Here is a 12,697-nt window from a genome sequence, read left to right as displayed (position 1 = left end):
TATAACAACATAGTTACTTGTTATAAAATGACATCGTGTACCTGGAAAATACATAATACGGCTCCTTTAAGATCCATAAACTGAACCACAGTGGTCAGGTTTTACATATGGAAGGAATGGAGACAGTGGGAACGAAACATACTATATAAATACTCTACTCTCCTTTTCCATACCTACTCAAACATTTCAAATACTTCAATCGGATCCCAGACCCGTCCAGTCTGTCCAGACTGCATAGGCAGCCTGTTTTGTTAAAGCGCAGAGCAGTGAGACCTGTCGTCCTCTCCGTGTCACCGCTGACGGCTTGCAGGCCCGTTTGGAGCCGTGTTCCCCGTTCACACCAACAGAGTCGCTTCTGTTTGATGTCTGCAGAGTTCCTGGCATTCCTCTGAATCCTTTCAGCCGCTGCTGCTGGACCAAACTTGGAGTTCTGGACTCCTCGCTCGATGCATCTCGGGTCAACCAGAAGATGAGACATAGTTTTCTGAGTCAAACTAGTAGAGATTTTGGGAACCAGTCGGTCTTTGAAATTCTTGCAATGCAAGTGTGGTCTCATTTGTCAAAAGAGCTGTTCAGTTCGACCGTTGATCTCTTGACCTACATCACTTCATGTTTATGTAAAAAAAAATAATAAAAGAAACGGATAGCGTGAGCTAATTGTCATTGGCAGGTCGTTGTGTCTCTTTGGATTTCACGTTTTGTTCTTTTTCGTTTTTTGGTGAGTGGATTTTAGTTTGCTGAATTTTCTCAGCGTTTATGTTTTGTCAACACCGGCTGCAGCTCAGCATGCGGCTCGGGTTCAGGTCACGCCGACCTCTCTCCGTGCGCAGGCTCAGCGGGAGGTAACAATATGTTCGCCGTGTGTTCCAGGTGGCGTGAAGCCCTGCGCACTCAACTGCCTGGCGGAGGGCTATAACTTCTACACGGAGCGCTCCCCTGCTGTCGTCGACGGCACCCGATGTCAGGCTGACTCTCTGGACATCTGCATCAACGGGGAGTGTAAGGTAAGGCGAGCAAGCATCACTCATCTGGAATGCTGAGCACATGCCGAGGTGATTTACCCCAACATCTGAAGGAAAAACTGCAATTAAGTGGTTGTTTTTATACAGAAACGCATTAATGTTTAGATTTGTGCATAAATTAATGTGTATTTGATGTGATCTTTTGTGAAATTGAGCTTGGTAGTTTTTGAGTACTTTAGCTAGCAACCCAAACAGCCTTCAAGAAGAAATGTTTGAGATTATTTGAGCAATAAAAAGTGGCTTGCAAAAGTATTCACACCCCAAACTGAGGAGGGGAAAAGAAAAAGCTTTTTAAATCCAGAGATTGAACTTATTGCCAGGGGCGACACTAAGGTTTAAAGACAAGGGGGGCTTAGCCCCCTGGAGTCGCACAGTGCGTTAGCAAACGTAGCGGGAAAGTACAACAATAAAAACAGAGAAGTTGCTTTTCTACTTTTAAAATAGTGTTCAGGATAATAGAAACCTCTTCTACTACAAAATATGACTGCAAAATAGTTAATATATATAGTAAAGTGGTTTCCTAGCAAACACTACTAACATTGCTATTATTATATAATTATATGTTGACATAATGGTGCCATGTTACAAAAAATACTTATACATGGCTAATAAATAGTTTATATATATATATAGATATATATATATAGATATATATATAATGTGTGTGTGTGTGTGTTATCACTCAATCTATAAACACCTTATAAATCACTAATAACTGTTTATTATTCTTTACATAAGGGTCAGAAGGAAACTATATGATAACAAATTGCATTTACTATTGTAAATTAGGCTTACAGGGTCGACTGAAATGTTTAGTATAACAACTCTAGATATAATATCTTTGTGAACAGATTTGGCAAGAAACCAGTGACGTCTGCAGAATTCCTGACATTCCTCAAAATGATTTCAGCCGCTGCTGCTGGACCAAACTTTGAGTTCTGGATTCCTAACTTGATACATCTCAGGTCAAAGGTCAACCAGAAGATTTTGTCTCCTTCTCATCTATAAGGAGAGTCTTATTGAAAGTAGTACTGAAATTAGTTTTGTCTTGTTTCAACTGCACTAAGATATTTGCACTAGAAACTAGAACAAAAATTTTTTATATTTTTGATGCATTTTTTTTTGTGCAAAATGGCTGGAGAACATCTGTAAACAGCTGTTATTGAAAAAAAAAAAACGAAACAAAAAAATAATTCTGACTTTTATCTCAGAATTGACCCTCGCCTGGCTGCTCTTCATTCAGCTCAGCCCAAACCAGAGGCGGAGAGAGCGAGTCGCAAACAAAGCCCTGAAAACAGTAATGACCTGGCACAGCGGCGCTCACAAGGAGAGCCATTATTTAGGTCTGTTCATGAGGCAGCAGCAGCCTCCCTCTTAAATAATTCTGGAAAAAGTCAACATTTTACAGTTATGGTCATTTGCCCAATTATACTTAATTCCCTAGAAAAGAGGAGAAAACCCTCCCTTCGGTTTGTCTGAGTAAGCTCAAAGGAAAGCAGAGACGCTCGCATTCATCACACGGCCGTAGTGGGAGCACGCTCCGATAGCGGGAGCGCGCTCCGATAGCATGTAATCTTGTGCGCTCTTGTGATTGTAAACGCTGGCCGTTTAATTTTGTCAAATAAAACGCTCCGCCGTCGCTCTATCTCGGCTTTTCCCTCCTCCTCCTGGGTCGTCTTTGACGGCTGGATACCGATTGTATAAACACGATTCCCGAAGCAAAGAGAAAGAGAAGAGGAAAAAAAACTATTCTCCAGTGAGGAACAATCAGGTCTTTGAGTCTCTGATTGCGATCGAGTGACGCTGGAGGAACTCTTATCAGGGCCCTGCAGCCTCACTCTGGATTGTTTTATGGTAAATAAAACATCAAAAAAAAAAAAATCCAGTTTTTATTGAATAACAATTTTCTTTATATTTGAAAAGGCCGTTTTAATAACAAGACAAAATACGGTTTTATTGAAAGGAGTTGGCAGCTGGTGCTCGTTTTGTTTTCATGAGCATAAATCATTGTGGGGCTTGTGTGTGTCCGTGTGTGTGTGTTTGTGTGTGTGTGTCCGTGTGTGTGTGTGCAGGAGAAGGTTTTTCTGTGTAATCTTCCAGATGCAGCTGAAATAACTTTTTGGTTCCTCACTTAAAGTATTTGCTTTGACTTCCACCTGACCGTACAATTTGATTCCAGCTTGGCACAGAAATGCAGCGGCTCTGCCCACAACTTTAATCTGATTCTCATAAAAAAAGAGAGTGGAACAAACACACACACGCACACACCCGCGCACACAGGCAAACACACACAACATTGTGTGTTGTAGATGGCCAGAAGCTGTTTCCAGTTTGAATCCTGCGTCCCACTTTTATCTGCGAGGTTCTGATTCATGAACTTTCTTTTTCCAACTCAAAATTGCTTAAATTTTCACAATTAAAAGCAATTCTAACTTATTTGTATTTTATGTCCCAATAAGGAGTAGTACGTAATGATTTTACTTTTTTCTTCATTTTTACAAAAAAAATCTGAAAAGTTTGACACACATTTGCGTTTAGTTCCCTTTTGAGGAACGTCTTAGTTGAGGTGTAAAACGGAGTCTGTCTGCTCACAACATCCCCACTGTGAAACTTGGTGGTGGCAGCATCATGCAATGGGATTTTGGTTTCAGCAGAGTTGATAGGGGCCACAACAGACTCGAGGCTGAGGCAGAACTTCACCTTTGGTGCACCGATTACAGTTTTCTTTCCGATTGCCGATTACGATTTTTAAAACACTTGACCTGCTGATTATGATTTTGTCCGATACCGATGATTCTGTCTGAAATGTTGGTAAACACAGTAAGAAAGTTGCTGAATTGGCAACAGTGTTGTGACTATTGTTAGCAGACATGACCTTGCTAACAGTCACTTAGACTTTTGCCGGGGGTAGATCTTCCAAAATAAAGAAAATCAGGGTCGATTTATCAGTGCTCCTCCATCTTCCACTAACACAAATGTATAATAGAGGGGTGTAGATCGGAGCAGTTTGTAAGAACGACCTAGTCAAAGTCCTGACATAAATTCTGTTCAGAATCTGTGGCAAGGCTGAACTATTGATGCTCTCCCCCACAATCTGATTGATTTCTGTGTATTGTGCTTAAAAAACAACACACAAAGGAACTGGAATGGTTTAAAGCCGAGGTAACGAATGACAAATCAAGGTGCCGGATGTCAATAAACTGCCAAGCTCAGGTGACAAATCAAACCATAAAGTAATCCCATAAAACTAAACTCTTCGACTTTGAACTCAGCTGAATTATTGTGTAGTCAGTGTTATCAGAACATTAAAGAATGAAGTCAAGATTAACTTTCTAGCAACAACACTCACCAGCTGGATTTCATCATTATACTACAGCACATGTATAAAATGTCTGAATCCGGAGTTAAAACAGTGGAGGAAGTGGATTTCCATGAGGCTGTGGGAATACTGGCTAAATAAAAGGTGGAGGGCATTGTTGTACTCTGGTGACTTCCTTCATAAACAAACAAAAGACAAATCCTTCCCTCTGAAATCCCCCACACTGGATGAGCCCGTCCTGTTTCAGCTTCAGGAGGGAACCGTGTTCATTTGTTTTCTCTTAGACTGATGCCAGCTCTCAATAAACCTGCTTAGCTTTCCCTCATACGCAGCAGCTGTTAGCTTAGCATAGCATAAACCCTGGAAACAGAAATCGCTGGGACGGTTCTGCCAGAAGGACACAGCAAGCCTACAAAAAGCGTAAAACGCTGCACAAACCTATCTCGACCTGGCTGCTCTCCATTAAAAGTGTTGCAAAAATAAGAACCTAAGCTAGTAGCAAAATTGTTTCACTCTGGTCCAGAAAGAAAAGCATTAGAAACATGTATAAGGGAGGGTAAAGTCACTCCACTGAAGAGATAAGTCAGCATGAGAACCTTGAGTGAAAAAAAAAGAAAGAAATCACCGTATTACACAATATAACTATGCAACAATTTAAACATGAGAACATTACAAAACAAGTTACTTTTATGTTAAACCAAATAAATATGCAGTCCTTCTTCTTTCAAAGTAAGAAATAATATATCTAAGATTTATTTATTGATTTTTATGTACGTTTTGATGCTACATTAAATAAACACCAACTAAAAGTAGTAGTTTTCCGATTCCAACTGCACTGAATATACCTTCTTGGTGCTTTACCGTGTATACTGCTATAGCAAGCTAACATTAGCTTCTAAATTAGCATGGCTGTCTGCCAGACATGCCTTTATCTCCCTTTTAAAACACTACTGCCTTCATAAGATCGACAGATGGTCATGTTTCAGTTTCCTCAGCATGACTTTCTATATTTTTTTCACAAAAGAAAAGAGTAGTAGTAGCCTTCTTTTGGCTAGCTGACCTGCAGTGGAGCAACAATAGGAGAGGTGCAGCTCTGTGCTCCTCACAGCCAGTGAAAACTAAAGTTGTTCCAACAGTTTCTCTGGCATATTAAAAAACTTGAACTTTTGTATATGACTGAAACTTTTACCAATTTTCAACCCATAACTGTCTATAGCAGCTAAACCCTGCTGATGTCTGGAATGTATCTACACATCTTAAGGCTTCTCATTTTTTATCTCATTGCAACCATTGATTTCATTGGATTTTCTGAGATTTTGTGTGATATTGTGTGGTCTTTGGCAGATGGGTCAAAAAAAATTAAATTTTGTCCTACAAGCTAAATACTAAGTGGGCCGCTAACCTTACACTGCACATAACCCTGAACACATCAGAAAAAAAATCGGAAATGACGTGTATTCAATACGATTCAAATTAATTTCTTCAGGGACAGAATTTTAAGCAATGATACATGTTAAAAACAGAGCAGAGTTGTTTTTTGTACGTAGGTTTTCTAACCATCTACTAATTTGCTCACGAAGTCCTTGGTATGTTTTTTCCCTCCCTTCCACACTTATGAGCTACTTTATGTTGGACTATCACATAAACTACATTGCATTTGTGTTTGTAAGCCTTTTGTCAGACTGAATACGAGTAGCCTAGCTTGTTCTCAACTAAATCTATCCATTAGAAAATTCAAACAAAACGTGAGGTAAAGCTAACGTGAGCCGTGATGAAACAATCCCAGCCTTTAATCAGTTTTAACAATCGTGACTTTGCGTCTCTTCCTCTGTTGCCTCCAAAGCATGTGGGCTGCGACAACATCCTGGACTCGGTCGCAAGAGAAGACCGGTGCCGTGTGTGCGGAGGGGACAGCAGCACCTGCGAGGCCACCGAGGGGCTCTTCAACGACTCTCTGCCCAGAGGAGGTAAACCATGTCTGACCTCCTGCCCCGACGTTTAGGAGAAGAGGGTCGACACGTCAGAGTTGTGTTAGATCTCCACTGATGAACTGCGGTAGAGAGATAGCGCTTTCTGCTTTGCTTGTCAGACCATGATGTGACTCAGCCCTCTTTTGGTAAACCAGTCTTGTACTTGGTTGGAACCGGGAAGGTAATCGTTTCCCTTTATCACGATTACCGTAGCTGTGTCAAGATAGGGATGGAAACGTATTTCTTCCTGTTAATTAGATCAGGGAGTGCAGGAATCAGCCGCTTGGTGTAGTGCGGTCTGGGTTTGTCTATAGAGAGCAGGAGTAGGAGAAAACATATTTCTCCTTCTATGGTATGGCTTGTAAACCACCTAAAAATATGACGTATGCATGATGGACAGTAAAAAAAGAAAAAGGGGGAAAAATAAAAATGGAGCCTTTTTGTCCTCCTGCAGGGTTGCTTTGTCCTTTTTGGGTGGTTTGGAATTTAATCTATATGTACTCCTACTTAGATTCAGACGTAACCTTACGTCTTGTCTGTGCTGGAGTAATATGTCACATAGAGGAGGTTGGTTGGGGAGGGGGAGTTTTGGTCCCTCCAAATGATCGTTTTTTTTTTTTTTTGGGTTTCCCAGGCTACATGGAGGTGGTTCAGATCCCAAAAGGTTCGGTTCACATCGAGATCAGAGAAGTCGCCGTGTCAAAGAACTACATAGGTGAGTTACAGACTGCAATAGGCTCCTCTTTGCAACCTTATTGAGAACAAGTTAGTGGTGTGAGATTCCAAAATGTGTTGGAATCAGCAAGGACTGTGTATGGAGTTAATTTCCTGTCAAAATATTCCAAACATTATACAAACTCCCTTCATGGACAAAATGATCTGTACTCGCATACAAAACAAATTTCTGCCAAAAGTCATAAGACACCTTGGATGAAATTAGGCATTTTCTACCCCTTCACAGCTATAGAGACGACTGACACTGTGCTAATCATGTTAGCAGTGAGATAGCAGTTTAACACCAGTTTCTCTGGGACCCAACTGCACTTAAATATCATCCCAGTGTGCTTCAGTTGTCTCACTATTTATCTTCCTTGAACCTGATTGGTTGATTGGTTGCACCCCCAAAAGTGGAATTAAAAAAGACTGTAGATGTTAACTTCTGCTTTAGTGCCAAGATGGTTTCCACTGCATATATGAATGTATTTTAAGGTCTATTTGGTGGCTGAGCTGTTGATAGGCACCTGTTAGCAGGTCTGTGGAGCTAAATTGGGGACATAAAAGGAAAAAACTGTGAAACTGACAACAAAAAGATTTAAAACTGAAAAAATTGAGATTGAAAAATAGCATAAAACTGTAAAAAAAAAAAATTAAATTAATTGAAACTGAAAAAATAATTCAAAACTTAATTTCAGATTCAACCTTTTTTTTCTGGGATTTTTTTTTCAGTTTCCAAACATTTTGTGTTTCCGTCTCAAATTCATTTTGTTTTGAACAAACTTTATGACCCCAATTTAGTTTCATAGAAGTCTCCAACATTCTGCTGTGGTCCTTACTTCCCGTGAATACCGGGGGTCCACTGTATGGGCAATTTGGAGGTGTATGTGCCTTTGCCCAGCTGGGATCTCTACATACAGTGAGACCATCGTATGTTGATCTCTAATCTTTTTGATCTCAGGAAACAGATGGATTATTATGCCCTTGATATATTGCAACCATAGCAACGAGCCATTCTGATCTTGCCACAGACGTTTTGTGAATGCTTCTAATTGAGATCGCATTGTGTCCAAAATAATCCAGAGACGACCTCATTTCTGGCTGCTTTTTAAAGCTACAGTGCAAGTTTTGAAACCTCAGACACGTCTAAGATTTTTTTTGTGTGTGCAAAATGATAAGAATAAACATCTAAATTTTTCTGAACCACTCCTGAGATTAGGTCAGGCAACAAGGGCCACAATTCAAAGCACAGCAGCAAAAATGTGTACAAGAGTAACAAGAAAACAGGAGAATAAATAACGTGTTGTAACCGTGCCGCCAAGGTCTGGACCACTGCAGATATTTAATACTCTTAGCAGTATTCAAACGTTTCACATCTTTCAAATTTAAAGGTAAGAAATCCCACACGAACATGCAGCAAAGCAAAATTTCAAGCACTTTAAGGACATTCCCATACAGTCTAGTTTTTTGCTTATGTGTAGAGGAGTTAATTTACCACCGTGCGATGATTTGGCAGTTCGCAACGCCCAAGCTGTTTCATATTTAGGTCCATGTCATCCACATTTCCTCACGTCTTTTTTTTTAAAGAGAAAAAAGCAAATTGGAGAATCCCATCATCTAATCTCCTCTTGCTTAACACGAAGCCGTAAAACACAGTCTCTCTTAAGTGAAAAAAAAAAAAAAAACCTCCCTGAATCCTATTAATAACCACCTTGGCATCAGACTCATCCACTTTGTTCCAGACTAAACAAAAAAAATAAATAGTATTCACATCCCTGGCAGCATCAGAAGCAAAACAATCAGACGACCGGATTCAATTAAGCCGGCCCCGCATCTTGTCATTAACCACAGGAAGACGTGTGGCAGCGCGTTGGATTTATAGCGGACGGCGTTGATGGACGACTTAAGTCACACTCTGAAGCGGAGAGCCGCGTCAGATTTATAGGGCCGTGGTGACAGCTGCCTGCTCCGCCGGGAACGCCAAGGATATGATGTTCATATATCACAGTTTAAAGACTCGCTCTTTTTTTTTTTTTTTTTTTTTTTTTGGGGTGGGGGCTATTATTTTCCCGTCCGAGCGGTTTGTAACTTTGTTATGAATTTCATCTGTGACCTCAGTTGATAATGATAATATTGTTCTTATGTAGCGTTGCCTGACTCTCTGCTCCTCTGGTTAGAGTAGTTTGGATTTTTTTCCCCCCAGTGTTTTATTAGGTCTGCTTGAGGAAGCATAAATACAGAGACGGGTGGCGGGTGAAGGGTGGTGGTGATGGTGAGGGAGGAGAATATTTGCGGACTGCGCTGGTCAAAAAAAAAAAAATCACAATGCTCGCGATCAGAGCCAGATGTGCTGAAAATGGATTTATAGATAAAGGAGGAGGCTGTGGTATGTTAAGGAGCGTTGTTTGTCAAGTAAAAGCTGTGGGGGACAGTCTGCAGAACATGATGCAGAGTGTCAGAATATTAAGTAACTGCATAGTTTGTTTTTCTTATTTGGATGCACAGAAAACGTGATTTTGAAGTTTAAACATTTTCTTGTCCAAAATTATGCTCCACCTGAATGCTCTTTACCAGCAAGGCTGCCATAATGTGGCCTTTGTTTACACCAAGGACTCAGTGAACAAGTTTGATTTGATTGTGGATTTTTTTCTGACCCTCGGCCCCTATCAATTTTTGATTAAAGGGGCAGTATTATGTAAAATCAACTTTTTTGAGTTTTATATCATGCTATGATTATCAAAGACAGGCCTGGAGCTGCAGGGTAACACTTTATTTGAAGGGGTGTGCATGAGACTGACACCTGTCATGTAACAACAGAGTCTTCACGAATGTTTACAACTGTTGTCATGAAATGCAAAATTGCACTAAAATTTGCATGAAAAGTCCATTGAAAGTGTTATTATTTACCAAATGACACTTCATGACAGCGGTCATAAACATTCATGGAGACATGTTAGACGGTGTCATGTCAGTCTCATTCACACCCCTTCAAATACAGCGCTACCAGGCTGCAGTTTCCAAGTTTTTTAGCTGTTGGCTCACAGAGCAGCCCCTCCTCCTGCAACTCCCCCACTCAGCTCCTTCAGACTAGCCAGCAGCAATTAGCAAACACCTGTTGGAGCTGCGCATCAGCACATTATAGGAGTTACTTCTAAGTTCAACACTGGTAAAAAACGTTGTTATATGGTTAATAGAGGAGCCATGTTATGATGACTTCCTGAAGGCGGCGTTTCAGAGAGAGGAGGAGTTTCTTAAAGAGACAGAGGTCCAATTTCAAGGTGTTAAATTACAAAGTCAAATTCCCTCCATGGAGGAAGCTCATCCAGGAAAAGAGCAGCTAGCATCTCTGCAGACCCCACATATCCTGGACACAAACTGTTTACCTTTATGTTGAAGCATCTATTTAGAAAATTAAAATGTTTTGATTTTTTTGTCTTGGTAAAAGAAATATATATATATATATATATATATATATATATATATATATATATATATATATAGTTTTTGAGTGTTTCCTCTGGTATTTGGTGACGAGCTCCAAGTCTTTAAAGTCATAAATCCTCTTTACCATCACCCTAATCTGTAGCTCCCTCCACAGATTCTTTGTCAGATCTAAGTCAGGTTGCTTTACTTCAAATCAGCAGAAAAATGTCAGTAAAATTAAAACACTTCTGTTTTAAACCTAAATACACCAGAGGTATGAATAACTTCAGTCTTAAGAGTGCAGATATATTGTTAGTCCAAATGTACTTTTCAGACCAGAACTGTAGCTTCAGAAAAAAATCTAATGCTTTTTCTTACCTTTATTTTTTATTTTTTGTAATATCTCAGCTCTAAAATCCGAAGAGGACGATTACTACATCAACGGAGCTTGGACCATCGACTGGCCCAGGAAGTTTGACATTGCCGGGACGGCCTTCCACTACAGGAGACCCACCGACGAACCCGAGTCTCTGGAGGCGCTGGGACCCACCACCGAAAACCTCTCCGTTATGGTAGGAAAGTTGTGTTTTGGTGTCAAACTCAGAGCTGTAAAAGCATAAAGTGATAAGAAATCAACCTTGTATTTCACAACGAGAGGGAGAGAGCGTGGAATTGGCTAATTATAGTTTGAAGTTGTGCTCATAACTTTCAAAAAACACATTTCTTTCTCCTCCTCATAAAATCTTTGGTAGTTCCTATAAAATCACTGCTTTAGTACACTTGACCTCCAATAAATGTGATCATAAACTATTTTACACCCAGCAGTGCTGGTGTGTCATTTCCTTCCATCTTTCTCTTTAGGTTTGTTGGTGAATTGCTGTATTTTCTTGCCGTTTGAGTGACGATAAGGGAACAGTGCGGTGATGAACTGTAAAGCTGTCGTGCTGTTAGCAGGATGAACAGTGCTTTCACGCCCCTTGAGCTTTTCCACATTTGCCAAGCTACAACCTCCATATGTTTTATGTGATAGACCAAAGTGATACACACGTTTAAACCAGTTATCAGTACAACCGTAATTATGATATTGTGCTGCGCATTCTTAATCTGCCCCTATGGCTGGGTGATACGGCTGAAAAACATAAGTCTTTCAGATCGGTCGATATTGACAACTATTGATTAGTTTAAACATTTGAAAAACTGCCAGCCTGGTGGCCTGTTTTATCTGACATTTCATTTTTGAGTTGTACAGATTTTCTCCTTTTACTCCTCGCTGCTGCTGCTGCTGTTATATTTTTTTAAGCAGTTATTAGGGACGGTGGCGAAACTCAAAACTGCTGCTGCACAAGTTACTCAACAAGTTGTTGCCAGGCAACCAAAGAGCAAGTTAGTTGATGCCTCCATCTGACTTGTTTAGCTAGCTGTGAGAGGTTGAACGGCTGACACTGTTACAAGTTTGCCTCTGCCAAACAGACTAAAAACATATCTGAGTCCTGATGGCTGATTTCAAACAGATAAACCTCAGATTTTAGTCTTTTTATGCACCACTATATTTATCTGGGTGCCTACATCACCCAGAATGCTGTGCAGTTCTAGTTCACTGAAATTAATGATCATTCTGTTGAATCTAGTCATGTGTCTGTTGCCTTATATCTTCTTATCGATTTATTGCCCAGCTCTGTCTGCCCCATTTACTATGATATCCCAAAAATAAAATCTTTCAAAAGTCAACTAATCAGTAAGTGAAGTTTGATCTTGATATAGATCCAGCAGTTCTGTGAAGACCTCAGACGTTTGTTAAAGGATATTAGTGGACAGAAAGAAATCCAATCCTGTTCAGTATCTGTGATAAGATTTAAAAATTGATGTCCGCAGACACTTTCCATCTAGTCTGACCGGGTGTTAGCATCTGAAGGGACTGGAAGCTAGCGCAACAAACCATAGACGTAGAGAGGCTTTTTGTTAGTAAAAACACTTCAAAAACCATTTATCATTTTCTTTTCACATCTATATTGGACATTAAATGCATGCTGTATCATTTAATGGCAAACAGTGATAGCCACACAGTGAAGGCTATCAGTGTTTGCAATGTGATAGATTAAGTCAGAGGAGCCCAAAGTGGGTCCTGGAGGGCCGACATCCTCCGTGTTTTAGTTCTGTCCCTGGTTTAACGCACCTGAATCAGATGATGGCTCGTTAGCAGTGGTGGGAACTAACGAAGTACAAGTACTTCGTTACTGTACTTAAGTACA

General features: G+C 40.2%; 1 protein-coding gene across 2 annotated transcripts in view; it reads left to right on the top strand.

Annotated features, from left to right (window-relative positions):
• The window catches only part of adamts6 (ADAM metallopeptidase with thrombospondin type 1 motif, 6), an 86,585-nt gene that overhangs the window by 51,473 nt on the left and 22,415 nt on the right, over positions 1–12,697 (top strand). For both annotated transcript variants that reach the window (XM_015057974.1, XM_015057975.1), the window contains exons 16-19: positions 871–1,004; positions 6,185–6,308; positions 6,946–7,026; positions 10,857–11,020. In XM_015057974.1, coding sequence (XP_014913460.1) covers positions 871–1,004; positions 6,185–6,308; positions 6,946–7,026; positions 10,857–11,020 — 503 coding nt within the window. The remainder of the gene's footprint in view (positions 1–870; positions 1,005–6,184; positions 6,309–6,945; positions 7,027–10,856; positions 11,021–12,697) is intronic.

The sequence above is a fragment of the Poecilia latipinna genome, unplaced genomic scaffold, assembly GCF_001443285.1.
Source record: "Poecilia latipinna isolate Pla-1442-1.1 unplaced genomic scaffold, P_latipinna-1.0 Scaffold1502, whole genome shotgun sequence".
NCBI classification, from domain to species: Eukaryota; Metazoa; Chordata; class Actinopteri; order Cyprinodontiformes; family Poeciliidae; genus Poecilia; species Poecilia latipinna.
The sequence above is the reverse complement of the archived record's forward strand: the minus strand, read 5'-3'. Positions and strand labels throughout refer to the sequence as shown.